The sequence below is a fragment of the Oryzias latipes genome, chromosome 12 (assembly GCF_002234675.1).
Source record: "Oryzias latipes chromosome 12, ASM223467v1".
NCBI classification, from domain to species: Eukaryota; Metazoa; Chordata; class Actinopteri; order Beloniformes; family Adrianichthyidae; genus Oryzias; species Oryzias latipes.
In genome coordinates this window covers 13,505,755-13,532,884 of record NC_019870.2, presented here as the reverse complement: position 1 = coordinate 13,532,884, position 27,130 = coordinate 13,505,755, and the positions used below count along the sequence as shown (strand labels likewise).

Below are 27,130 nucleotides of genomic sequence, written 5' to 3'. Positions count from 1 at the left end.
TACAAAGAGGTGAGAAAATGGCTCAAGCAGATTCCAGTAACAACATCCAAGATCTCTGTCCAGAAGAGTGCAGTCCCAGCAACATCTAACATGCTGCGCAACACCTTCAAGCTCCCAAGCCTTTGGTAGAAGACCCAAACAGAGCGGGTGGGGAATTAGTATAATGGAATTAGTATAATTATGTTAACTAGTATAATGTGTTAATTCTAGGAAGGTCATCTCAAAAGGTTAAGACCTAACAGCTTTTTGGTTTTATCAGCTTTCACATCTGTTTCACTGAAACAGACCACAAAACAAAATCTGCCTTCAGTGGGTGCTAATATGTAATTAATACCAGCATTCAGATCAACTTGAGTTTACTTTAGACCAACATATAACTGTAAAACTACAAGACAAGGACATTTAAGAGCTAATTCAACCTCTCCTTAAACAGCAGGTTACATTTCACCTATTTTCGATGAGCTGCTCCAGCTCCTGAACTTTGCGGCAGAGTTCCTCGGCAGGAGAAAAGCTCTTTGACACCTTCATAAAGAGTGCAGCAACCTTATTTGTGCACAGCAGGCCTGCAATTCGACGTTTGAGTCCATGGAGCACACATGCCTCTACCACAGCTACAAACACACAAAAACAACATCATTTAGTCTGTTGTTTGTTTGCATCATTTCAGTTTCTATTAAGCTCATTGTAAATAGAACCCGACAAAAATATAACTTGATGATTTTTGGTATTTATAATTAAAAGACAGGTAAAACAGATGTTAAAGTGGCAAAAACCAAAGTAGACTAAAGTCAACATCGCCTAATGTTGGTTAGATGAGAGATTGAGGAGTCCCATAAGCCTCAGTTCAATATCTAACATTAAAACACCAGTGGTGGTCCCCCTGTGCCGGTCCCCTGCCTGGATAAAATACAGGATTGGGTCAGGAAGGGCATTCAGCGTAAAATATCTCTTCCAAACCACCTGTGCGACTTGGTGGACGCTGTGGCAACCACTGAAGGGATATGCCGCAAGGTGAACAACATTGAGACTGTTGTTAGGGGGACTAAAGTCCTCTATTAGAGGTAATCCTGGCCTCAAGTAGAGACGAAAGGGACAAAATCCAGGTTTCTTAAAGTTGAGTCTAAATTTTGTGCTCCTGTCTGCTGACCATCTTTATAAAGTTGTTAATTTTATTTTTCAGCACAGTTCCTTCTCTAAGGGCTGTGGTATCCTTTTGACTGACTGGCCAGCAAACTCACCTTCCTTAATCTACAGAGACACTGAGGTCACCTAAGGTAAAAGGCAGAGAACAAATTTCACTTTAAGAAGGAAACTACAAGAGGAAATGCATTTGACTGTAGCTAACAATTATTTGCTGTACCGCACTGGATTTTTTTAGGTCCAAATGGATTATCTATTTCATGTGCTAAAAAGACAAACTCTTCAGTTTATTTGATTAGTCTCTTACAGCTAATTTTTCATCTTGTTTTCTTGTTAAATTCAAACTTTATTCATAACATTATGTATTGAACGTGCAACAAAAGCATGTTACAGATGTGAGAAAGGATTTACCACAGAAGGATATAACGTGGCTGCTGTCTGCATGCACAAATTTTCTCGTTACTGCTTCCTCCATGATTTGCTTCACCTAGAGGAGAAGTATACAGTGAGGTGTTAGTGCTAATCAGTGTGAAAGAGTCGGATAAGGTGAGATGGAGGTGAGATGTCAGGTAGGACAACCCGGGTCAGAAAAGGTTTAAGGAGGTGAGATGTCAGGTACAACAGCCTGGGCAGGAAAAGGTTAAAGACATTATATGGGGAATAAGTAATAAAGTCACAACAGTAGTTTTATTGAAACCATCTGTAAATGTGTAAACATAAGGGAAAAAAAGTATGACGTTGGGTCTAGCAGCTATATTCATATAAACATTTCTTGTGCACATCAAATGGAAATTTGCAACCATTAAATTGATAATTCTAAAGGAAATAATTCCAGAATTTTGTGTAAGCTTTACGAAAACATAAACAGCTTAGCAAACAGTGTCTTTTAACCTGAAAAAATGTATACATTTTTTCATATTAAAAAATATTCTAAATAAACAACAACGGAAAAAATATTAAGAGTTTCAAATCTGAGAGAGCTCTTCCCAAACTCCAGAAAACATGTCTTCATGGTTATTCACTCATAATTTATAATTACTGATTAATAAAAGGTGTATGTAAAAGTAAAACCTGGTCCTGTTCTCAGTCTCAGTTGATAAATAAAAAGTATTTTGCGAGTTATTTAAAGAAATGTGTCATTTAAAGAAAGAACTTACACAGTTTAACTTCTTTTTCAAATTCAATCATCTTTTGATCTAATTTAAAAGCGTTCCCGGGGGTATTTTAATTATGACTGTGCCATTTTTGGCTAAATTAAAAAACCTGTGTCATTTTCTAGAACATAGTTTCTGCAGAGCGGCAGGAGTTCATGGAAATCTCCTTCTTAGTTGTGGGCAGGAGAGTTGGCGCCGAGTAAGCACGGCCTCACTTCCCGTCATTCATTTGTTTCTATGCTCTCTCTCCTAACAGCCCCTCACAACTCAACTTAAAGTTACCAGTAAATCAAAAATGGCGAGCAATACTGAAGCTGTCCAGTCATACGGTTTTAAACCAGATACTGACTCTGACAAGGAAACCAAAGACGTATGTGAATCTGGTGGACAAAGGGGATGCATCCGAATTGAGCAAAGTAGGAAGCTTGTGACTTGCTGCTTCCACGTCCCTGCTACAAGCTTTTTCTAACTGATTCACAACAATTTGAATCAAGAAACGCTCAGAAAAAGAAATTTTATGCTCAATTTCCTTTCTATATGTCCTCCGTCGACAGAAAAATGCCACATGTTAAAAACACCAAAAACCCGTTCTTTTTATATCAGTGTGTCTTCAAACAGTGACCTTTAAAAAAACCTCATAGATCCTAATACTGTAAGTAAACATATTCATTCTTATCTTAAGTGTTAATAACCTCTTTTTTTAAAAAGCTTTTTATGTCAACTTGACAAATCATCATGTTAAAAAACTACATATTTAGACGGGTTTGTTATAATGGTCACTGCTTTGTTTCTTTTAATTAAAACACCAAATGCAGTCTTTTTTGTAATTACTCATACATATCAGTGCACAGAAAACATGTCAAACCTTTGTCATTTTGCAATATGCTACATCTTCACAGTGCAGCTTAGCCCCTCCTTGCTGCAGGATCTGAGCCACAAGAGCCATGTATTTTTTTAAGCAATGAGTCACAGGTGAGGAGAGCAGGAACACAGTAAGAATCTGGAGGTTCAAAGCTTCCTTAGTAATGGCTAAAACATCTCGCTCTCCTTTAAATAGCCATGCAGTTCTGCTGTTAGTGTCATGTGCTGCTTTCTTTATGTAGATGTTTGTATAAAAAATGCATTTATCACACCAAGTGCTTAAATTATGCTCTCTGTGATGGCTATTAGAGCACAAACTACGCAGAAAAGATGCCAAGGTCACACCTTTAAATTTGGAGCATCATCCTCAATTTCAACAAACAATCTAATTAAGGCTGAATAAATGTTAATTTGGGTCATTTTTGAGGGGGTGATCAGTAATGAATTTAAATCAGTGTAATCAGGATGATCGTCATCATTATAATCACCATCATCGTCATCCTCATACGCAAGTCTTTCAGCACTCAAAACCCAGAGCCATCTCAATATTTCTGATGATTATCAGCCTCTCTCTGATCGTTAGTCGGTTTGGGATTAGATCCAGGCCCATGCCGCGGACAGCAACGGGAAACAATGTGCGCATCCTCCGAAATACACACACAGTTGGCTCACATCCCTGTCGGTGAACATGAACAGGAATGACATTTGAGACAATAATAATAAAAATACAAATGCAACGAACCTCCTTCTTCACATTGCGTAGCAGTTTCTGTCGCGTCTCTGCCTCTATCACAGAAAAAGAACAATAATAATTTTAATAATGATGATTGGAAGCCATCTGAGAAATAATGATGATTATCATGCGACAGCGGCCGTACCTCCCATCGTGGCTGAACACGAACAGCTGTTCTGGCGGAAGTAGAAACAGAATAAAGGTCTGAGGAGGTTTTTATTTTAGGCGTACAGATGAGTTCCAGGATGGCTGATGTGCTCTAAACCACCGAATTAAACCTATCTGCTACCTCGAAGTGAACCACCACCCCTTTAAAGCCACAGGCACACGATAACGCCAACGCACAAAGATAACACTTTTTTGCTGCACAAACACAAACATTGTGAAATTTGCCATTTAGTTTCATTGTGACATAAATTGTAATTAGCCTTTAAATCTCGCTATAAAAAGCAAAGGTTTTGACCTTTTTCATCATACATCTGAGATTCTAGATGGTTTAAACAGAAGCATCCGACATAGCCTTAAAATCTATTATTATAAACATACAGTGTCAGTACTAAATTTAAGGTGTTTCAATTGTCTTAGAAAATATGCCTTACTTCATGTTTGTAAATAACGAATAGCTGCAATTATGCATACTTTTCATATCATTTTAGTGTTATCACTGATTATAATAAAAATATAGATTATGGTACTGTAGTATTAGTAGAATCCATAAAATAAATATATTTATATAGAAATGCATTCAAAGGAAGGCCGGATATACATAGGCATGGCCAAATGGGATTTTGTGCCTCTCCCGTCTCTATCCCCAGTTATTTTATTTTAAAAATGTTTTTCTAAAAAGAAATCATCCACAATAATTAAATAAACAAATAACGACAACAAACATTAAATAGACAGAGAAAAAACAAAAAAACAAAGCAGCCTCAACAGGGCACAAATCAGTGTCCTGCTTGACCTGTGCCTGTCCCTGGCCTGGTAAACGAAACATAAATCTAATCTATTTATGACATAGAAATAATCTGGGCCCAGTAAAGGGGCTGTAAAATAGTGGGAGACAGTGTAAATAAAAGGCATGATGGGAAGTCAGGGCACTTAACGCCCACGATTCTGCCCACCACCCACAGGCGAATTTCTAGGAACTCCTACCCCTTAACAGGAACCAGGAAAACAAGAGCTTTGATTCTTTTTATTTTGGCTAATACTGCATCATCATAAATAACAGACTACTGGGAACACTTTTACAATAGATCAAGAGATGATCGGAGTGGATCTCTATGAAAAAATAAACATATATTTAAAGCAATTTGTTTTATTCATCTGATCCTTAACTGAGTTCGTCAGTTAAGGATTTGACAATTATTTGTCTGTGTTTTCCTTATGATTAATTGTAACATAATTCTTTGGATTTAAGCATTCCAGAGTCGGCTTTGGGACAGATTGCTGATTAATGCAAACATTTGTTATCTATACACCAAATAACTGCCTTAAATTTTATTTTTGTCAAACAAATAATCACAGTGTCAGTAATAAATGAAAGCAATTTTAAATATCTAGGAAAATATGCCATATACACTTCTGGATGTATGAATGCATAATTACGTAAAATATCAGATTTTAGTATATATACTTGTGTATTTATTTAATAATAAATATATATCTTATAGTACTGTACTGTAAAAATATCTTTATATGCAATAGTGAACGTCTAATTAATTTCATGTGAAATTAAGTTGATCAAATACTGAATTGTTATAAATGACAAAACTGTTAAGTGAATTGTGTTACGCAGTAGCGGTTTTAGGCACGGGCCATATGGGCGATCGCCCGGGGCGGAAAAATGACGGAGGGGCGGCGCCAGTGGCTCAGCTCTTGTAAAATACTTTATGCACCACTATTGGTTTACTTATATCACGGAGTTTGTAACAGCCTGAAACCTGGCGGCGCCCCCGCCCCGCAGCTGCGCTCCCTCCTGTCTTTGAGAAGTAGACGCAAATGTGTGTGGGAAGGAGAAGGGAGGGGGCGCGGGGTGAAGAAGGAGAAGGGAGGGGGCGCGGGGTGAAGAAGGAGAAGGGAGGGGGCGCGGGGTGAAGGGTGCAGCCTGAGAGGTGAGCACGGAGCGCAAAACGCATGCGCAAACCTGGCTGGATCTTCTTCCAGGGGGGCAACGGTCGCGGGCCGCGGCTCAGTGCTTGATGAAAAAATAAAAATAAAAATTGCGCCGCCATGTAGCGAATTGGCGCCCCTGGGTGCAGCTGCACGCGCTCCTGCTGGAAATGTTTGACGAACGGGGGGCTGCAGGTATAAAAACGGTATAAAAAAATCATGCTTTTTTGGTTATTTTTGTGTGAAATGCCCAAATAAAAAATGGGAACACAAAAACAAATGTTCACTTAGATGACAGTTGGTTTAGTTGACAGACTTGATACCTATGTCAGGACATTTATGCTAAATGCAAAAACATCTGAAATATGGAGAAAAAAGGTCAAAGCTGGTGCCCAATTAGGAAAGAAAAGAGAAGAAGAGGAGAAAAGAGACAAAGAAAAGGGTAATATAGCATAGCTAGATGCACGTTTTTTAAATTAGAATGCTATCTGCCCTACAACAACAACAACGTTGCAGAGGAAAAATCTCTTGTTTGGTCTATCATGACCAAAACTGAAGGAGGCCCAAATATTGTAAATAACATCATTTTTAAGATTTTCTTCTTAAATGTTTGCTCTGCCTTAACTTGTAACATTAGTTATGATTCGTGTGTCTGTCTGCTCTGCTGTAACACAAAGTTTTTGTTGTGTTTCATTGTTGTATATTAGTTCATAATGTTAAATAAGCTGTGATGGTAGCATGCTGCTGCTGCTGCTGCTGCTGCTGCTGTTGTTAGCTTTTCAAAACTCCAGTTGATCAAGTCATACCTGAGATCACCAATGTCTCAGGAGCAACTCACTAACCTGCTGTTGTTAGTATCAATCATTCGGGGGGGAGCAGATTTCATATGATGACGTTATTGACAAGCTTGCATCAGGAAGGCAACAAAACGTTAGGTTTTAGTTAGTGTTTTCTGTTCTTAGTGCTGCAGTTACATTTATTCTAGTGTATTATTAGTGTGATTTGTAGTTTATAATATTTATTTCAGATTATTTGTGTTTGATTAAATATTTCCTAACTGTATTTTCAGTTACAATAAATGGACAAAGTGACTCTATGGGGGGGGGGGGGGGGCCAGAGGAGGGTCTCGCCCGGGGAGTAATTCAGGGTAGAACCGCCACTGGTGTTACGTAAAATAGTTTAGTTATCGAAGGAAGGAGGAGGAGGAGGAAGAGGAAAGGGAGCAGTGTGAGTGAGGAAGCTTGGTTTCTATTGGAATGAGACAGACGTCGCTTTGTTCGGGAGGAGGGAGGGAAGACAGCCGCTAGTTAGAACCGATCCTCCTCACAGTACAGTCTGGCGAGGCGCTCTATCCCGGCTTGTCTTCGTGTTTCCGCCTCGTTATTTATCTCCAACAACAGTGCTCTTGGACGGCGAGGACTTCCACCGAGGGATGTCAAAGCGAGTGCGAAGCCGAGAGGTCTGCGCTGATTGCAGCGCCCCGGGTACGATGGCAAAACAAGCTAGCGTCAATGCTAATCAGTTAGCCTCCTTATTCAGCGCTTAACGTTAGCTAGCCCCGGTAAAATGAACGCACTGTGACACTTGTTAGCAAATAGCAACATGTATGCTTGACGTTTTTAGTAGTAAGATTTTTCAATTTTCTAACGAATTTAAGTTTGTGTGTGAAAACGAGAAACTTGTTACGGCGGGAACTTTATTAAAATAACGGCTAGCTTGTAGGCGTTTGTATCGTAATATATTTACGTAACAAATCAGCACAGAACTAGCTTTATTTAGCCTATTTTGTTCTTTTAAGATAAAGTGTCTCTACGACATATTTAAGAGAATGTCGCCTAGTCCCTTAGTTTTCCCGGCTATAGTTGTATGCTATTTGGTTACAGATTTGTGGTTGTTGAAAGTTGGATAACAATTTCAAATGTGTTGTAGAGCCACGCTGGGCGTCTGTGAACAGGGGTGTGTTGATCTGCGACGAATGCTGCAGCATCCACCGAGGTCTGGGGCGACACAGCTCTCAAGTCCGACATCTGACTCATTCTGCTTGGCCACCCTCTCAGCTGCAGGTGTGGAGGAGGACGTAGCATCCTTAAAACTAATCATCATGTTTGAAATAATCAGTTAGTGAAATGTATTTTCAGCTTACAAAATTGCTGTTTTTTTATTGTATAGATGGTACAGACATTGTATGGAAATGGTGCAAACTCTATTTGGGAGCATAGCCTTCTGGACCCTTCCTCTTCAGTCAGTGGGAAACGCAAAGCTAACCCTCAAGACAGAGTTCAGTAAGTTTGTTTATTTATTTTTGGAGGTTTTCATCTGTAAATGCTGATTTGATTTCTGTACGCTTGTTTGCTCCTTGAATACCGTACAATTTTATTGACAACTTCCGGTCAGTGAATATGCAAAGCTGGCCGTATTTGCCTTAAATGTCATGCCAAGTCATCCCTAACTAACTTGGAAAGTCACTGATTTGGAACAGCAAAAAAAAGAGAAATACTTATATGCAGCCTTCTAACCACGTTGGCTCTATTTGATCACAGCTGACCTATTTTATGGGTTATTTATTAAGTTCATTAAATGTCACTGTTCCCTTTTATGTGAATGCTCTTAAGGTAACAACATATACACTTTCCAAGGTGTTTTCATCCAAGATAAACAGTTTATAGGGATTTGCAGAGTTTTAATGTGTTTGAGTTAATAAACTGTGGTTTATGTAGTAAAGAGAAGCAGTAAGTCACACACAAACTCATCTGGGTGTAGTTTAATCTCACAGTGAGAGCAAATGCAAAAGACCCATTCTCATAAAAGTCATGCCTTTATGGTATTTTTCTAATGATGGAGAACATATTTAAAGAAAATTAGGGTGCAAATTGCATTTCTGTAATTTTCAAAATATACAGTTTGAAAAAGCTTGTAGCTGTGACATAGGAGCTACAGGCGGCAGGCCACAAGATCTCTGCTCTACCCCAATTTTTATGAATCGATCCTTTGTTTTCCTCATCCAAGCTGGAATTGGGCTCAAAGCTGTGCAGCTAGAGAGCTCCAATATTACTGCCAATTTTGTTTTACCTGTAAGTTAGGAGGAGAGTGTGTAAACAGATGGATGATGGGATGTGTGTGTGTGTGGGAGGGGGGTTGCTTTGCGCCATCAGTCGCAACTCGGGATTTAAAACAGCATAAAATATCATCCTAAAAATGACATAAATATAATTAAAATACCACTGGGAATGCTTTTAAAACGGATCAAAAGATGATCAGAGTGGGTCTTTAAATCATTTAGCAGGCCTGACATGCAGCAACTTTCTCAGAGAATAAAGAACGTTGAATAAAGCATTGATCTCATTTGGAGGACAGAATAGAAATAGGGCCACTCAGAGCACATCAGTTGGGGAAACGATGCATTGGTAGCTCTGTGTCCCTTGCTCCATTTATAAACTACTTTGACCGTTAGTGCCCTAGCACAGCCAACATGTATGCCAGTACAGTATGGATAGTGTGTTCTATTGGTTGTGAGACTCTTCACTCACAGCAGCACCATCCCATTCCCTGAGTCCAGGAGTTGATGCCATGGCACACTTTTGGAAAGTCCAGTTCATTTCATTTAATCAAAATATATTAAGCTGCTTTATAACACTAACAGTGGGATGTCTTACTTAAAAAAAAAAAACTGTCTGCAAAGTATTTTAATCAATCAGCCGTACATATAAAAATAAACTTTTTGGTGTGATGGATTGTAAAATAACTCACATTTCTTTACACAGAATGAATATTTCTTTTGTACTGTTGTTTTACTGTAGGCAGTCATAGCAGGGTTGTTTTGGTTAGAAACCAATAATACCAAATACCAGTTCTAAGTGATCCAGGTTTTGACCATTTTGATCATTTGACCATCATTTCTTTTCAGTCCTAACAAAACAGAGTTCATTAAGGCAAAATATCAGATGTTAGCATATGTGCATCGGATGCCATGCCGGGATGATGACAGTGTGGCAGCAAAAGATCTCAGCAAGGTACTATTGTTTTTTTATCTAAAGAAATATTCCCAACGTAGGTTCAGTTTAATTTTTCATTTAATACTGTTTCGGAGGATGTAGCAGACCGATTATCTAAATATAGCTTGTTGTGTTAAAGTTTTTAAAGTCTTAAAGTTCTGTTCATTATATTACAGCAATAGTACATTTCTCTAATTGTTTTTTAGCAACTCCACTCCAGTGTGCGAACAGGGAACCTGGAGACCTGCCTCAGGCTCTTATCATTGGGATCACAGGCCAACTTTTTCCATCCTGTGAGTGTATTAGAATAAACAGAAGTCAATGTTGCTTTATTTAAAGTTTCTGTTTTTACTAAAGTTTGAACACTCTTATTTTTAAACATTAGGAGAAAGGAAACACGCCGCTTCACATAGCAGCTAAAGCAGGTCAGATTCTGCAAGCAGAACTGCTGGCGGTTTATGGAGCTGATCCCGGAGCTCTGGATTCCAGTGGAAAAACGCCCATTGATTATGCAAGGTAAAGAAAAAAAAAAGTACCATTTTCTGTTATAAAAAGTCATAACTTCATGTAAAATCACTTTGCTGTATAGAGCATGACATCTAGCATAGTATGTCACTTCTTGTTTATTTGTCACCTGTGGCTTTTGTTTTTAATAGTCGAGAAAAAAAACCTCAACAAACCGCCAGATATTCTTTTACCATTGTTAAAACCGTCACGCCTGCAGTGCAGCTGCAAGCATCAGCAGACAATAGTGTGCAGGAAATGACAAACATCCTATGTGTGTGTGTGTGTGTTTGCTTGCATTTGGACAAAAATACATGTGCTATTTCTGTGAAATGTTAGGGGCTTTCCACTAAATTCAATTCAATTTGATTTATATATCCCAAATTCACAACAGTCGTCTCAATGGGCTTCGTACCGGTAAAAGTAGCAGCAATGTGTCCTTACTTCAATTTGTCAAAAACATTGAATGAAAACTGGTCAAATTATTTAAAAAACTCTCAATTTCACACTTATCATTGAGTTCCATCATAAATGGTCTTCTCAACACCACACAAAACTTTACTATAACAGTATATACATTTACTGTTACAAATGGAAAAAAAAAAAGTTTACATCAAAAAGAAAAATTAACAAAACAATCTTATTGGTGTTACCTGAAAGGTTTCAGCAGCGTTTGTGTTTAAACGAGTGTAACTTGCTTTCTGCAGAGAAGCCGGGCATCAGGAGCTGGCAGAGAGGCTTGTGGAAATACAGTATGAACTCACAGACCGCTTAACGTTTTACCTTTGTGGGAGACGACCAGGTACGTGTGAGATGCTGAAGTCGCAGGTGATGCTTTAGGAGAAAAGATGATGACCTGTATCTTTTTTTTCTCTTTAATTCTGTTTTAGATCACAGAAATGGACAGCATTTCATCATCCCTCAAATGGCAGACAGGTAATAGCCATGCTTCACTTTGCTGCTACATGTTTGCACAAGGGCTGGGAAATGTAGCAAATATACTTGAGGGATCTTGAAATGATTGATGGGAGATTTCTAAAAAGAGCGTATGATAAACTGGAGGATGTTTTAAACTATTTACAAGTGATTTCTGTAGTTTTGTTGACGTTTCTCCTGTCTCACTCTCAGCAGCAGACAGAAAACTTCTCTGCACATGGGTGTTGTTCCATCTGGGGACAAATTAGTTTTAGTTTGCAAAATAAAAGGAGCATCAAGAGCATGTATGAGCTTAAAAAGAAGTGGGAAGAAATGGGTCAGATTATTATTTTTTTAATTGAAAAAACAATTTCTGTGGAGCCATTAAAAAAGTAATTATCTGCAAGAAATGCAGTAAAACAATAAACAAAGTGGGAGCCTCACCACAGATCTGATCCTACTTCAAAAAATGTTTTTCTCTACAACAAGAGGGATTTGTGTGGCAGCAAAATGCAAAACAAGCTAGCTAGCCACAAAACAAAGGACTGCAACCCTTTTGCTTGTAAAATTAGGCCAACATGAAAAAAAAAAATTAAAATCACATGACTATTTTACCTTTATTTAGCTGTTTTTTTCTGAGCTTGATTAAGATTTAAGTTCACTGTGTGCAGCATGTTTACAAAGTAATTGTCTCATGTTAACCTTCGTTTTGAAACTTCTTGATTTTTCTTTTGTGCTCTGTAGCTTTTTTCTTTCTATTTTACCTTTTTAATCGATCAATTTTAACATTTATGCCGAGGGAATGCATTTTATTTTGAAATCTCTTTCTAGCAGATTCTTGTGGTTAATTGTCGTTTTAAATATCCATGAGTGCGTAATTACCAAAAGTGAGGTTTTTTTTTTTTAGTTTGTCAAAAATAAGGGAGTAGCTCAAAATAAATAGTTAAATATAAACTAGATTGTATTTTTGATTACCCATTTGGTATTTTAATGCATTTTATGCTAACTTCTATATTATAAGCATTTTTAGAGAAGGTTTGATCAAATTAAGATCTATAAAATATTATGTTTTGGGAAAAGGTCAAAATAATTTTGAAATATTAGAAAAACATCAAATCGCCCCACCCTAAGTAGTAAAATATTTTTAAACCTTGGAGGGTTGTGATGGAGGAGAAACACCAGCAAAGATATTTTCTTTAGTAATCGGACTACATTCCTGAATTAGATTATAGTTTTGGCAAATATAATGTTAGTAGAGCTTTGTAGTTACAGTTGTGTATTTTTTCTACTGTGCTTCATTGGATTAGAAATAAGTAAGTACCTTTTGCCACGTTCCCTGATCGTATGAATTTTTTTTCAGCAGGACAAATGATAAATAAATGAAACGTCTTTCTCCACAGCAGTCTGGATTTGTCGGAGTTTGCAAAAGCGGCCAAGAAGAAACTGCAATCGGTGAGACGTTTATAGATTCAGTTTTTTCCTGTGGCTTTACTAATGTTTCCTTTTATTCCCTTGTGATGCAGCCGTTCTAAAATAGAACCATAACTCAGCTTTTTTTGTGTTCTTTGGTTATTTTTTTGTGCGTTCATGTCTACAGTTAAATAACCACCAGTTTGAAGAACTTGCCATGGATGTTTATGATGAAGTGGACAGAAGGGAAACGGATGCAGGTGGAATAATTAATAATTAAAAAAAGTTCGGACTTTAAATTGGAGTTTTTACTAGAGCTAAATGCATCTTTTCTTCTTTCCAGTCTGGTTGGCCACTCAGAACCACAGCACACTTGTAACAGACACCACTGTTGTGCCTTTTCTGCCCGTAAATCCTGAATACTCGTCAACCAGAAACCAGGTGAATAGTTAAGTATGTGTAGCTATGCAACTTTTCAATAGAATTCAGCTTAATGGTACCTGTAGTTTATTATTTCCTTTTCTAAATTTGCACCTTTAGGGTCGTCAGAAATTGGCACGATTTAGTGCTCATGAATTTGCCACCCTGGTCATTGATATTCTAACAGACGCTAAACGACGGCAGTGGGGTAATTTCTGTGAAAGCCCTAAAGGTATAAACTTGTGTTTTTTGCTCCCATCTTAATGTATTTTATGAGGTTTTTAGAACTGTTGGTTCCACCGGCTCGCAGACTCCTTTCATAAAATCAATAATGTACGGCCCAAAGGGTTTTCTAAAACTTTGTACGATTTATTGATTGTGATTGGCTAAATTACATTTTAAGCTGATGTAAACCTGTGGCAACAATGTCACCGGAATCCTACTGTGACCCTTTAAGCTCATTTCTTAAATGTCAACTGTCAATCAAAAAAGACAGGTTCACAGCAAGGGCAGCTTCTTCCAGGATAAGTAGAAATTTGAGTATTTTTCCAGGAAAATATAACACGACTGAGTCTGTCCAATATTCCAAGAGACTCTGGCTGTTTTCAAGGAGTTCAATATCACAAGGGACTGCCAGACGATACATGCTAACTACAACAAGCTAACTGGGAATGATCTGTGTGAAAAATTTCTGTCCTTTTGGTAAAAACACATTTAAATGTATTTGTTTTTTATGTGAAGAAATGAAAAGTGTGCCTTTGCAAAAAAAAAACACGTTAATTTGCATTTTTATGTTATTGAAATAGTTCAAGAATGTCAGGCTGAATAGTTTGCCTTTAAACATTTTCACCTCATCAAATCTGTCCCTCTTTATAAACTATGTCCAAGCCTGCTTTTATTTGTGCACATAGATGTCTAAATTCAGTAAACAAACAAACAAACAAAAAATACCCCACAATTTTCCGTGTTTATGTAGCTACAGTTATAGTTGTTGTATGTTTTTTCCAGAAAATGTGGAGCTGATTTTGCAGGGAATTGGTAGTCGCCATAACAGTGAGAGCCAAGATAATGACCAGCCAGATTATGACAGTGTGGCTTCAGATGAAGACCCAGTGCTGGAAGCGACATGCAGAGACAGCTGCAATGATGGACGCACCAAGGTCAGTCTCTACACTTAAACTCGTCCTCTGGCCTGGCTCTTTGTGTCAATCAAACTGGACTCTGTACATTTATATATCTTCTGCTGCAGAGCTCAGAGTCTTCGGACTTGTCTGATGGACCTATAACAGTTCAGGAATTTATGGAGGTGAAGAGTGCCCTGACTGCATCAGAAGCCAAAATACAGCAGCTGCTGAAAGTCAATTGCCACCTCAGTGAAGAGCTGCGGGTGATGCAGAATAAGGTTAGTTCGTTTCCCTTTGACTCATGCAAAATATGGGTTTTCCTGCTGGTGGTCTGTTTGAGTGACAAACTATACTTCCTGATAAACTTTTGTTTTTTGAAGACAAGAATATATGTTCACTAAAATAAAAACATTTTATCATTGTACAAGGGTTTAGATTAAGCTAATGTGTTTAGTTCCAAGCGCTGGCATCTTGAAGGGAAAAAAACATTAATACATCTACCTTGTACTTTCATGTCAGTCTGGCTGGGTTTTAGGAAATGCTGCAGAATCTATGTCCTAGAAAACAACACAGGTTTTTATTTTATTTTGCCTAAAAACAACAAAATTATAATTTAAAGTCCACTGGGAACACTTGAAATAGATGAAAAGATGAGACTCGAGATGATCAATTTGAAGCTTCTGGCACTTCCAAAGAATGAACACTAGGGGGCATAATGTCCTTGTCAGAATTAAGGAGCTTTGAAAAAGTTTTAATCAGGGGTGAAAGTGGATTTTTGTTTATGCTGCTACTGCAAGTTTCATTAACATAGTTTTTTGATAGCAAAAAATGCAGATTAGGGCTGTACTGATTAATTGGTTCATCCAACCAAACTGATCAGTCTGATTCAAGTTGTTAATTTAATCAAATCTAACTATACAGTTATAAGATCATTTCAAAATGAAATAAATTGATCATATATATGTATATGTCTACGCTATTGTAAAGATAAAACATTCTAAATGAATTATAAAAATGAAAAACTACTATATTACAATTCAACTTTTAATTACTGGTATATGATATTTGAGACATATATGACATTTAAAACAAATTTGAAACAATACAACACAAAACACTGCAACCACAACAACAGAATGCAAATTAAAATGTGTAAGACAAAATAAACAACAACACTTGGATCACGTGCTGCTGCTGCGCATGTAACGAAGCCCCCACTCCTCACCCCCACCCGCTACGCGCAAACACTGATGAATTGACCAGTCATGTGTGGCCTGAAGAAGGGAAATAAAAGAGGTTAAAAAAAATGGTATTTTCGAAAAAATAAACGGCTTGTGCCTTTCACTCCAAACATAATCTCTAAAAGAACCGTTTCATCTGCAACAGACACATTAAACTATTGTTTTACAGAATTACACCGAAAAATGAACCTTTTAGCCATCAAATTCTGTCTGTGATAGAATAAACGCTGGGGCTACTAAAGGCAGGTAAATGGTATGCATGTCCATCTTTACAACAATTCGGATGTTGTTTGTTTTCGTGGGAGACGCCAGCGAAAGGCGGTGCCTCAGAGATCGAGTCGTCTTACTTCTGAGAAGGAAAAGAGTTCACGAAAATAACTCATATTTCATAAATGATTTGTTCTTTGGTGTGCCCAAAGTAATACATGTTCACATGTATGGATATAGTTTACTATGAAAGGCTTAAGAAAAGCATGGAGTATGCCCTTTAAAAACAGCATTGTTGTTTTATTTTCCTCAAAATATTCTTTATTTACACTAAAAATACTTGCTGCCTGACCTGTTTCAGCCTTCATTTTTCCAACCACACGTACAACCTTTTTCAGAGGCATAAATTGACTGGATCCTTCTGTTTTATGTGAGAGAAATACTCCCATGTTGCATCAGACCTAACTAATAGGATCTAAATCCCACTTGTACTTTGCACTTATATGTCGGTGATGCAGGTAGCTACCATGTTTGACCAACCAAATCCCAAAACTGAACGAGTTCTCTTTTGTGTGTTTTTTGTTCAGTCGCAGAGTTGCTTTTCTATAAATAAGGGTAACCAACATAGTGGAAAATTCTAATGGGGCTATCTTAAGTATTTAACTCAAAATACATGTTTTTGTTCAGAAAGAAGCAATAAAAAAACACTTGGAGTCTTGTTTCTGTTCTAATGATAGAAGTGTCTCTGTGAGATCAGGCCGTAGGCAAAGCTTTAACTGAAACATGTTTTTTCTTCCACAGCTGAGCTCCCTGCAGACTGAAAACACAAGTCTGCGTTGGCAAGGCCCCGGCAGACAGCAGCAACCCCACGGACCCTTGGGTCGTCACTCGTGCCGTGGAGGTCGAGCCATGTCCATGTACGAGACTGGCTCGTCTCCAAGGCAGTACTCCCATAGACTGGAACCACCTAGGCCTGACGACGGAGTCATCCTACAACCCTTTCCTTCCAATGTAAGCACAGGAGCTCGGATGCTGCCAGTTGTTGCTCTTTGACAGTGCCTGGCTTTGGGCTGGTGTCGGTTTTTCATTTATTTCATCATTGACTGCATCACAGTAGAGAATTCTCAACCTGGTTTGACCCCTTTCTAGATTGGTAGGGGTCCTTTGGGGACAGCTGCCTCCTCCCTCCCTACCTTCCCCTCTCCCCTGTCGTGGCCGAGGGATGAGAGATCTCGACGGGTTAAGTACCGAAAGTCCCCCTCGCCTCAGAGGCAGCTCCAGGGGACGGTGGAACTGTTCCCCTGCAGTCTTCTCTCTGCTGACCTGCGTCTTTGAATCGCTTTTTTAGCAGCATGCATGCACAGCAGTGCCTCTGCTACAGTTCAGTCATCTGAGTAACCCCAGTAAACACCAGAGCTGCTGAAACGCTGCACCACAGCTGTTTGACAGATCACACTACATCCGTGTCCGGTTCCCATGGAAGATAGAATGGCTTTTCACAGTTTGCTCGGTAGTAAAAGACACTGACAAAACCTTCAGTTAGCATCCAGACGTCTTTGCATATACTAATGACTGTCTGACACATGTGGAACTGATCGTGTACCACTCTTCTTTCTGCTTTACATGAAATACCTCTGTCAGAAATGCATGATTCTAAATCAGGTGCACCTGCAGTTGCTGTGAGAACAAGCGTGTCGATCATAGCAGCGTTTGTGTAGCACTGTACTGATGGGAATCCACTGGTGTCCCATTAGGGCTGCAGCCTGGGAGGACAGAGCAGCATGCTGGAGAATGACTATGACAGAAAACCCAACCACCGGGAACTGGAGGCTGGGTGAGTCAGAACGCTTAAGGTTCAATTCCCACCTTACTGCTCACGATGTGCATTGATTGGTTGCATAACAAAGAAGAACAAAAAACATAAAGAAGTTGCTCCGGAGTACAAAGTCGCACTTTTGGCAGAAAAGTGCAACACTTCTAAGCAAATCTGCTAAGCCTGGCGAAATGCTGCATTGACACTTTCAGGGTTCTGACTTTTTCCTTAATAAAGAGAAGAACCACACAGGAGATGAGAACGTTTGCCAGACTTCTACAGAAGGAGATTCGGTCTGTGTCAGCGCGAACTGTCACAGAGGAGTTTTGCCTTCTCAGTAAATCCAGTCTGGTTTTATCGGTGGCCGGGGTAGATAACAGAAAAGTAGGTCATTCAATCAAGCAGTACAGGAACATCATATTCATGTATAATCAGAACTTTTTAGGTCATTGTTTTCTTACTGAAGGATAGAACTTAGACAATCATATCATGGTGATAATAGTGTGTAAGCAAATGATAATTACATAACCCTAACAGACACCAAACATAATTCATGCATCAAATGCACACCTTAACACACTTTTGTTTATTAACCAACCAGCTTTGATGAAAACGTCCACTATTTTTATTTATGATAAATATCCTAAACTCAACCCGAAGAGTGTCATGATGCTGCTTTTAGCTTGTGGCTCTATTCATAAATCCATTATATGCTTTTAGAAATTTCACTTTATCTGTTTCTGTCTCCTTTTATGGGCATTATATTTAAAAATATCTTTTCTGCAGTCCCCTTGCAGCCTTTGAAGCAGGAGATCCAGAGGAGGAAGGTGAAGAGGATGCCACCCTGCCTTGCACTGAAGATGTTATCTGTAAGACGGAACAGATAACGAAGAATATTCAGGAGCTTCTGAGAGCTGCCCAGGAGACCAAACATGAAAGGTGAGACTTCTTACAAACAACCACAGTTAAAGGTTTTGACATTGTTTTCTTTTTTTTTGTTTCATTTACAAAAATGTTCAGGAAAAGCACAGTTGTCAGAACGTTTTTTTGTTTTACAGTCATTTCAGTGTGAAGGGGGCCTCTAGAGTCTTTAAAAGTTGGTTCATACTGTGGGATTTTGCAAGCAGGGTTGGAAGAACAACTTCAGATCTCCTCAAAGTTTCCCAATAGAAAACTTTGAGGAAAAAAACACCAGCATCGGCACAAACAGCTGACTTAGTGGAAGGAAAAGCTCCTCTTTGAAGCAGGAGAGGAAAGAAAAGGAAGTTTGGCTTTTCGTTGTGATAATAAAATGCTAAAAAAAAGACATCTATGGGATGAAGGTCAGTCCAACATGTTCCCACACACACAGACACACTACTCCGCTTTCCCTCAAAACCACAGCCAGCTTAAATGTTTGACCAATAACAAGCTGAAAGAAACAAATATGTAAGACTGAAAACAAACAAAAAAAACCTACATTTAGACGTGTGTGTCCTCCTAGAACCAGTCTTTGTTCATCGGAAGATGAGGTTTCAGCCTGGTAACACACATAGTCAACATAAATACAAATCAAATCCCTTTATATTACCTTGGTTCTAAAATTTGTCAAAGTTTTGGAAGAATCTCATTTCATGGTCTTACATTAAGTAGAGGGCGATTAATGTTTGATTCCTTACAACAATAGTATTGTTCCAGTGTAGGAAAGTAGTTGTTACTCGTTACAGGTCCTCAATTTAAGCAAAGGTTTAGTGATTGCTTTTCAGTTAAAAATTAACTTGTTCTTTATCCATTTTAAGTCATAAATTCTGTTTATGTATCATCTCATAACAGCAGTCTGAGTAAATAATGCAAAGTACGTTCAATGAAGCAGATTCTAAGAGTCTTTTCTGAAGACTTCACAATACTTTTATGAAGTCACATTATTAAGGATGTGTGATAGTTTTGCGGGGGGTTGAAATTGCTTGTAGAAGTCTGACAATAAATCATGTATGTAAAAATGTACTGAAGGGAAACGCTTTAACAATAGAAAAGGGACTTTAAGACGACAACAGTGTGTTTGAAAACTGAATAGGTGACATGTAATCAAATCCTTCTGCCACAGCTTTCTACCTTGCTCTGAAAAGATCTGCATGGCTGTGACAGAAATGGCGACCTTGTTTCCAAAGGTAAGCAACAGCTCTGTGCCAGTTTCCTGGTGCTCCATTTGTGATGTCGTTTAGCTAAACTGTTTTTTCTTTTTCATCAAATCTTCATCAATCCCCCTATAACACCCCCATCCCTCCTCAACAGAGGCCATCCTTGGAGACGGTGCGGAGTTCTCTTTCTCTGCTGACCTCCAGTGCCAGCCGGCTCCACGCAGAGTGCCAGAAGGCTGCAGAGCACAGTCCTTCCCCATCCGACATCCAGCTAGTCACTCAGGTGGTCATCCAGTGCGCCTATGATATTGCCAAGGCAGCCAAGCAGCTCGTTACTGTGACAACCAAAGAGAACACCAACTAACTAGAACCTGTACATTACTGATGCATTCATTACATTTTTTTTATTCCTCACAAATGTTGTTTTGTTTTCTTTAATAATCAGTGTTTGTTTTCTGATAGGAATCAGTGAAAGTTAGCACATCCATTGCTTGATGTGATCATGTCTTAAAATAGGATGCCATGCAAAACTCTCAATCAGTCCAAAGCTTGTTTGTTTTGCCTTTATTTCATCCACACGTGAACACAACTGTGTTCATCGGTTGGAGTAAACCTGTTACTATGTCTTACCTCACAAATGTAAACCACTCAACTTCCAAGTGCAATGTTTTGTATGTGTGTGTGCATGTGTGTGTGCGTGTGGGCTTATTTTTTTCCCTGTAGAGTTGTAGTACACTCACGTTGTGCTTTTAGTGGCCTAATGTCTTTCCAACCCAAAAATCTGACGTTTATTTTCCACTTCAATTTTCTCCAACAGTGTTGCTTGAACAAATCGTGGCAATGCTGCTCGCTTCGAGTCCATGTTTGTTTAATTAGGCAACTGTGATTTTACAAATATCCAGCAAATGTGTCCTCTCCACGTTAAAGAGGTATTGACTGACAAAATATCAGTAGTTGCAGGACATTACAGCCAATCTGCAATGTTGTGTTTGTGTGCTCGTGCAGGAAAAAAAAAGATTTGCTTATAAAGATGGCGTGTATGAAGCCCACTCTGAATTTTATAGCATTATGCAATTATATAAGATGTATGTATCCATGCAATTCTTTATCTGAGTAATACAAATGATAGTCTATTTATAAACTGTATGTCATACCTCTAATGAAATATCAGTGTTTATTTTCATAAGCTTATGGTTTATGCTTGGGATGTCTTAGCTCACAGTAAATCTAGTCAATTTTTGTGTGTGTGTAAGGTGTGCTGCTGTATCTCAGTGTTTTAACCATGCTTTGTGTGGTCAGACATGTACTGCTTTGTTTACAGCCAGTGATAAAGGTAACCATGCCGTCAGTGTACCTGTGGTAGATCATTGCTGTGAGCCGCAGGAGTTCAATCCAGAGGTGGAAAGGTGATTTGAAGCTCGCCTCGTTCTGCTTTTATTTTACTCAGGTTGTACTAAGAGTTGGTGGAATGCATTTACAGAAAAATATATTTTTAGTAGACCACCACCCCGATTAAGATAAAAAAGCTCAAACAAATCAGTTTTATTATAAATATGCATTTTAAACTATTCTGCTTGCTTTTCATAAGTCAAATCAAAGGTGTTGGTTTTAAAATGTAGTTTAACACAAAGGGAAGAGTCTCACTTTTTTTTCTAGTGCTCTCATTCAGCCTCCGTGACTTTTTTTCTGTATTAAAATGATGTAACGCCAAGCTAAATTAAGGCTTTTAGGATTGTTTTTTTTTTTTTTTAGTTTTTTTTTTTTTTTACAACTTCTAAGGGTTATTTTTTGGGGGCTGATGCTTATCTTCACTTGTCAGGTTCAAAGCCAGAAAGCACAGTGAGTCAATAAAAGAAAATCTGGACCAAACCTAAAAGGGATCTTAAGTTTTAAACAAGCAGCTCCTTTGATGCTCAAAGAAAAACATTTATCAACAAGAAATAGGTTGGTAACTAGAACTACAGAATCCACATTTGGCATTTAAACTAAAGAAAAAGTGTAAATGACTTTTTTAAACGACAAAAAAAAATACTTGTTTAAATGACCTACATTCCATTTCCGCCACTATAGAATTTAAAAAGTGTCACTGAAAAACTCTGATAAACAAAACTTAGTAATAATAAAGTGTAATAATACGCTCCGATATAATAGCTCCCCGCTGCTCTGTGCTTGAGATCCACCGCTGCCTTATCTCCATTAAAGCTTAGTCCAAACTCCTCGATCTCCTCTCCGTCACTGACGCCCACAGTTTTGACACCCGCGTGGATCATTCTCCACCTGTTGAGCAGCGCGCGGACCTGATAGGGGGGCGCGTGGCGTTTCCACACCCATCTGACACGAGCACATTTCCGGGTTCCCTCCTTGCCAAAGAGCTGAGGCTCCTCCGAGGAGACTTTTACAAACAACAACGATGGCAGTTCTACTTCAAAGTCAGTTCGACGAACTTCCTCCCGACAAGTCGATTGACACGAAGATCTTTCTAGAAAATGTCTCCAACATCCCGACGTTTTTCGGTGAGTATCGCTATACCTGAACTACAAAACATCAGGTGACCGATTTGCTCATACTACTCTAGACCTGACCTGTTCCCCACATCTTTTTAATCTTAAACGGACTGTTATTTTAAAGTGGTACTAACTTTCGGGGGTCAAAATGACTTAGTTTTTGAGCTGCCAGTAAAGTAGCTCTTTGTTTACAGTCATACATTGACCCCATTGTCGCTCAGCTGAAACTACACATTCACATTCACAGCAGTTCCTGGTTTCTCAATTGCCTGTTCATCCTCTCCTCTGGGCACGAGGCGCACGCGCTTGGCACTCAGGGCACGAGGCGCACGCGCTCGTCTCATACATATTTCATCCCCGTGTTCTCGAATGTCCATTTGTCTTCCAGATTGTTTGGGATCAAAAGTGTTTACGGTCATCAAATCAGACATTACCGGCAACATAACGGCAAGAAATTTCTCCTTCATTTTATAATGACATTAAAAGTTAGTCACCATGTTAGCTTACACATGTTTTATTGATTTGTTTAGAAAATAAGAGCAGTTTATGTGAAGGATCCTGCAAAGTACGCCACCCTGCAGGACATCCTTGTGGCAGAGCGAGAAGCTCATGGAGCGGAATGGCCAAATGTTGGAGCCACGTTAGCTCTCATGTGGCTGAAGAGGTGACTGTCATTCTGAACTTTAAACTCACTGATATGAAGCAAGATAGACGTTTTAATGTTGGTTTTGTTCTGAATGCTGGATGGCTCCTGCAGGGGTCTCCGTTTCATTCAGGTACTCCTGCAGAGCTTGGCTGACGGAGAAAGAGATGAGAACAACCCTAACCTGATCCGGGTCAATGTCACCAAAGCCTATGAATCCTCTCTGAAGAGATACCATGGATGGATCGTTCAAAAGATTTTCAATGTAAGTACTTTCTAAACATGGGATTTTCACAATAAAAGCTGTAAGATCTCTGCGTTTTTATTAGTTTACATGTTTTTTTTTTACGTCTTCTGTTTACAATTACAAGTTAATAATGGCTGACAGACCAGTTCCTTTTTGGTTGTGTGTCTAGTACAAAAGAAATTGCCTTTAGGTAGTGGTGTAACGATTCATTTGAACAATGACTCAATTCATTTCACAATTTGTGGTAGATGATATAATTCATAGTTGGTAGTAGTTCATTTTGAACGATCCAGTTTGATCCGATTCCCTTCTTCAGGCAAAAATTCATCCAGTGTGACTCAGACATAAATAACTTCACATACATATTCATTCATTCTTCCATTCATTCATCTTCTTCCGTTTGTCCCTTTCGGGGTCACGGGGGCACACCTGTGAAGCACCTTGTGAACTCTTTTTGGGAAAGGGGCTTTAGAAATAAAATTTGCCTACTTATTTTTGTTTCATTAAGTTCAACAGAATACCATTAGAACATTCTACCAAACTTTATGGTCACATGTCTTTGCAAAATTCAGTGTCTCCACACATTGGACTGTAGCGATGGCTTCATCATTTCTCGCTGAAATCACATGCGTCCGCTGTGATGCATTCAGTCATTTCTTTTTCCATCATAGTAAAATAAACCTCATCTCCAATGGTATCTTCCAATATCGATTAAAATCAATTTTATTTTGAAGCAATTTCATAATGGTAAGCGTTGATTTGATGAACTACTTTTTTCAGAAAGATCGATCTGATTGTAGGAATAGAAATTGATTTATCGATCAATTGTTACACCCCTACCTCCAGGAGAACAGTCTCCTCAATGTTTTAGTTCCGTTTAAAGGCTTTCTGTTAAGTATTCTCATAGTAAAATAGTGCCTACATTTAGATTGAAATAATTGTGGTATTTGGTGAACTCTTTAGAAAAATATTGTTCATCTGAATAAATATTGATGGAGTTTAGCCCATCTTACAACCTAATTGAACATGTCATGGAAAAACCATTCCTACAGCTCTCTATTGTTTGTTTTGGTTGTGGGTGTCAGGGTTCTGACTTTTTCCTTAATAAAGAGAAGAACCACACAGGAGATGAGAACTTTTGCTAGGCTTCTGCAGAAGGAGAATCGGTCTGTGACAGCGCGAACTGTCACAGAGGAGTTCTGCCCTCCTAGTGCATGGAGCCTTCTTTTATTGAAAACAAGGTTGCAGACATGAATGTGGGTCATTTAATCAAAAACAACAAGAACATCCTATTCTCGTATAATCAGAGCTTTTCAGGTCATTGTTTTCTTACTGAAAGATAGAAATGAGACAAACATATTATGGAAATTATAGTATGCAAGCAAATGATAATTATATAACTCTAACATCCCTCCCTTTTTATCATTTCAAACACATCATAAACACTATAAGGGGAAGGTACAAACGTGAAAAATGTTTTTTTTTGTTTTTTTTATTTTTTATTTTTTTATTATTATTATTATTATTATTTATTTTATTTTTTTTTGGTTTTTATTTTTAGAAGAGAGCATCAAACATCATCATTTCACCACTTGCTTTTGGCACTTTCGGTGAGAGATTCATACGATGTCTCTGACGTAGGAGTATTCACATGGGGAGGGGTCCTCTTCAGCTTGTTGGACAAGCTGGTAACGAATGAAAGCCTGCGTGGTAGCCTTTGCGATCATGGACATGACACAAGGCAGAGCGCATGTTGTAAAAAGACAAAATAGGCACAAAACGATGAGTATAGGGGTCAACAACTTCAGCAGGAGGTGCCACCATGGGCCTGTGGTCAGCCAGGCCCAGATGTCACTGGTGGGACTGGCGCCAGGAGTCGCAGACTTAACGTAGGCTTGCAGCTCCGTTAAGTCGTATGATTACAAAGCATGATCTACAATGTTCATGAACTTTGAGCAGAGCTAACAAATGGACGCAGTGTTTATACCTGTCAGGTCTGCTTATCTTATGAGTTTTGGACTCAGCCTCTTGGCTGTGGAAATCCCATCCCATGAAGCTCCTGCCAGTTTTTTGTTTCTTTTTGTATCAATGCGAGTAAAAGTTTGTTATGACAAAATGCAGTTTTGGAGCTCCCGCTCACATCACTTCTGCTTGGTAAGGCTGTTCCTTAATGCATGATTATTTTCCAAATGGAAGTGTCATCTTTATCTCCTTACGACCTTATGCACCTGCACAAAGTTCTGTTGGTCTTATCAGTGATTACACAAACGGACTCTTTGTTGTTCCCTTTTTGTATGGGAACTCTCATTCACTTCTCGCCTAAAAACCCATCTTGAACCCCTCATCTCCAGCTTTTTTATCAACAGGAAACTTGCTGAAAACAGTCTTAAAATCCTCCTTTTAGCTTGGAATTCCACCTTGAAGCTGACCTCAGTAAAGTGTGCTCATCATGTACTCATGTACTAAGCACACTACTCTCCAAAAAAGCCCAACTTTTCTTTAATCACTCGTTCTACTCGTTGAAACTTTTTTTTATATAGTCTTTTGTGTGTATCAGCCTCACCACTTGTGTATCTTTTGTCCTAACAGGCAGCACTGCTTGCGGCTCCCTACAGATCAAACTTCCTAAAGGCCCTGTCGAAAGGGGAAGAAGTCACGGAGGAGGACTGTTTTGCAAACGTGCGTCAGTTTCTGGTTAATTACAGCTGCGTTGTGGATGCCATCTATGAGATGTACACAAATCTGAACGCAGAGCTGGACTACACTGTTTAATGGAGGTGGATGAACTGCAGGGGAGTGAATCCCTTACAGGAAGTTTTTTTGGTTTTGAATTGTTTGTTGGTGTTTATTAGTTTAATTACAAAAGCTTTTAAGAAAACAAATGACGGTAGAAAGTCATTTTTTTTAACTTAAGGAAGTGCTTCAAGCTGTTAATCCTCAAAGGTTGCAGCTTTTTTTAATGAAATATTTATTTTAAAGAATGTTGCAATTCTCTAACAAGCATGTTTCCTATTTAACCACTGAAAACTAAGAACAAGTGAAGGTTGCAGAAGATGAGATGCTTTTCCTGAGCTCTGCTGATGCCTTAAGACTCTTCTCTTTTTACTATTTCTTTTTTTATATCTTAGATTATCACTCTGCTTGTTTTTTAAACTACAACACTATTTGTGGTTTTGTTTGATGGGCTTAAATCTTTAATATCTAATGTAATTCCAAATGTCTTATAAATTATTTAAAAGCATTCTGCCTAAGATTTTTTATTTTAAGAGTGACGTGCATTTTTTTTATCATATCCACATGTTGAAATGTTTTTTTATCAAATGTTTCACTTTCAATTCAATTCAATTCAATTTTATTTGTATAGCCCAAAATCACAACAGTAGTCTTGATGGGCTTCGAAGTAAAACATGAAATCAAAAGGATCACGAATACAAAGAGTTCAATAGAAAAATACTAAAATGAACTAACAAACTGACTAAGCTATACTGGCATCCCTGCCCTTAGACCCCTCTTCGCGGTAAGGAAAAACTCCTAAAAAACCGGATTCCGGAAAAAACGAAGAAACCTCAGGGGTGCCCACATGAAGGAGGGATCCTCCCCCAGGACGGACAGGCGAATTACCAGAACTCTAAGAGAAGAATTAACCTATCTAACTCTACAACTACATATATAAAGTCCAGCAGACGAGCTTCATCCAGCCGTGGTTGTGGGGACAGTCAAAGGCGCGAGTCGAGCCGGAGACAGGAACCACAGCCAGGTGTAGGAGCAGGAGCAGAGACGAGGTACTCGGTCAGGCACAGAGCAGAGACGAGCCAGAGACGAGCCAGAGGCAGGATCCACAGCCAGGTGTAGGAGCAGGAGCAAAGGCGAGGTAAACGGTCAGGAACTGGAGCACGGATGAACCAACTGGAGTCTGGAAGCACTCCCACTCCCCAGGAGGGGAGAGGAAAAGAGGGACAATACATGAATCGCACTGCACCAAACAGAGGCATGGAG

General features: G+C 38.8%; 3 protein-coding genes across 6 annotated transcripts in view; 2 read left to right on the top strand and 1 right to left on the bottom strand.

Annotated features, from left to right (window-relative positions):
* The window catches only part of LOC101159686 (small G protein signaling modulator 1), a 41,463-nt gene extending 37,281 nt beyond the window's left edge, over positions 1–4,182 (bottom strand). Inside the window, exons 1-4 of the mRNA XM_004074916.4 lie at positions 4,034–4,182; positions 3,898–3,941; positions 1,552–1,627; positions 449–611 (exon numbers count right to left, since the gene is read on the bottom strand). Coding sequence (XP_004074964.1) covers positions 449–611; positions 1,552–1,627; positions 3,898–3,941; positions 4,034–4,040 — 290 coding nt within the window. The 5' untranslated portion in view covers positions 4,041–4,182. The remainder of the gene's footprint in view (positions 1–448; positions 612–1,551; positions 1,628–3,897; positions 3,942–4,033) is intronic.
* Positions 4,183–7,202: 3,020 nt separating this feature from the next.
* LOC101159453 (ARF GTPase-activating protein GIT2) lies at positions 7,203–21,093 on the top strand. Of its 4 annotated transcripts, XM_011481806.3 has the most exons (21): positions 7,204–7,481; positions 7,927–8,060; positions 8,167–8,279; positions 9,902–10,007; positions 10,196–10,282; positions 10,375–10,505; positions 11,201–11,295; positions 11,384–11,429; positions 12,716–12,721; positions 12,809–12,860; positions 13,006–13,078; positions 13,162–13,259; positions 13,359–13,470; positions 14,247–14,398; positions 14,488–14,640; positions 16,612–16,821; positions 16,960–17,049; positions 17,565–17,644; positions 18,410–18,562; positions 19,707–19,770; positions 19,895–21,093. In XM_011481806.3, the coding sequence occupies exons 1-21, from the start codon at positions 7,430–7,432 to the stop codon at positions 20,102–20,104; spliced, it is 2,217 nt and encodes a 738-aa protein (XP_011480108.1). In that variant the 5' UTR covers positions 7,204–7,429; the 3' UTR covers positions 20,105–21,093. The 4 variants fall into 4 exon arrangements, with proteins under 4 accessions (XP_011480110.1, XP_011480108.1, XP_011480109.1 ...); XM_011481808.3 differs by lacking the exon at positions 12,716–12,721 and having other exon boundaries at positions 7,203–7,481; positions 12,812–12,860; positions 19,895–20,154; XM_011481807.3 differs by lacking the exon at positions 12,716–12,721 and having other exon boundaries at positions 19,895–20,154.
* A 906-nt stretch (positions 21,094–21,999) lies between these two features.
* LOC101164488 (glycolipid transfer protein) lies at positions 22,000–26,375 on the top strand. The gene is made up of 5 exons (XM_004074777.4): positions 22,000–22,253; positions 22,633–22,691; positions 22,775–22,908; positions 23,002–23,152; positions 25,724–26,375. The coding sequence occupies exons 1-5, from the start codon at positions 22,151–22,153 to the stop codon at positions 25,904–25,906; spliced, it is 630 nt and encodes a 209-aa protein (XP_004074825.1). The 5' UTR covers positions 22,000–22,150; the 3' UTR covers positions 25,907–26,375.
* The last annotated feature ends 755 nt before the right edge of the window (positions 26,376–27,130 follow it).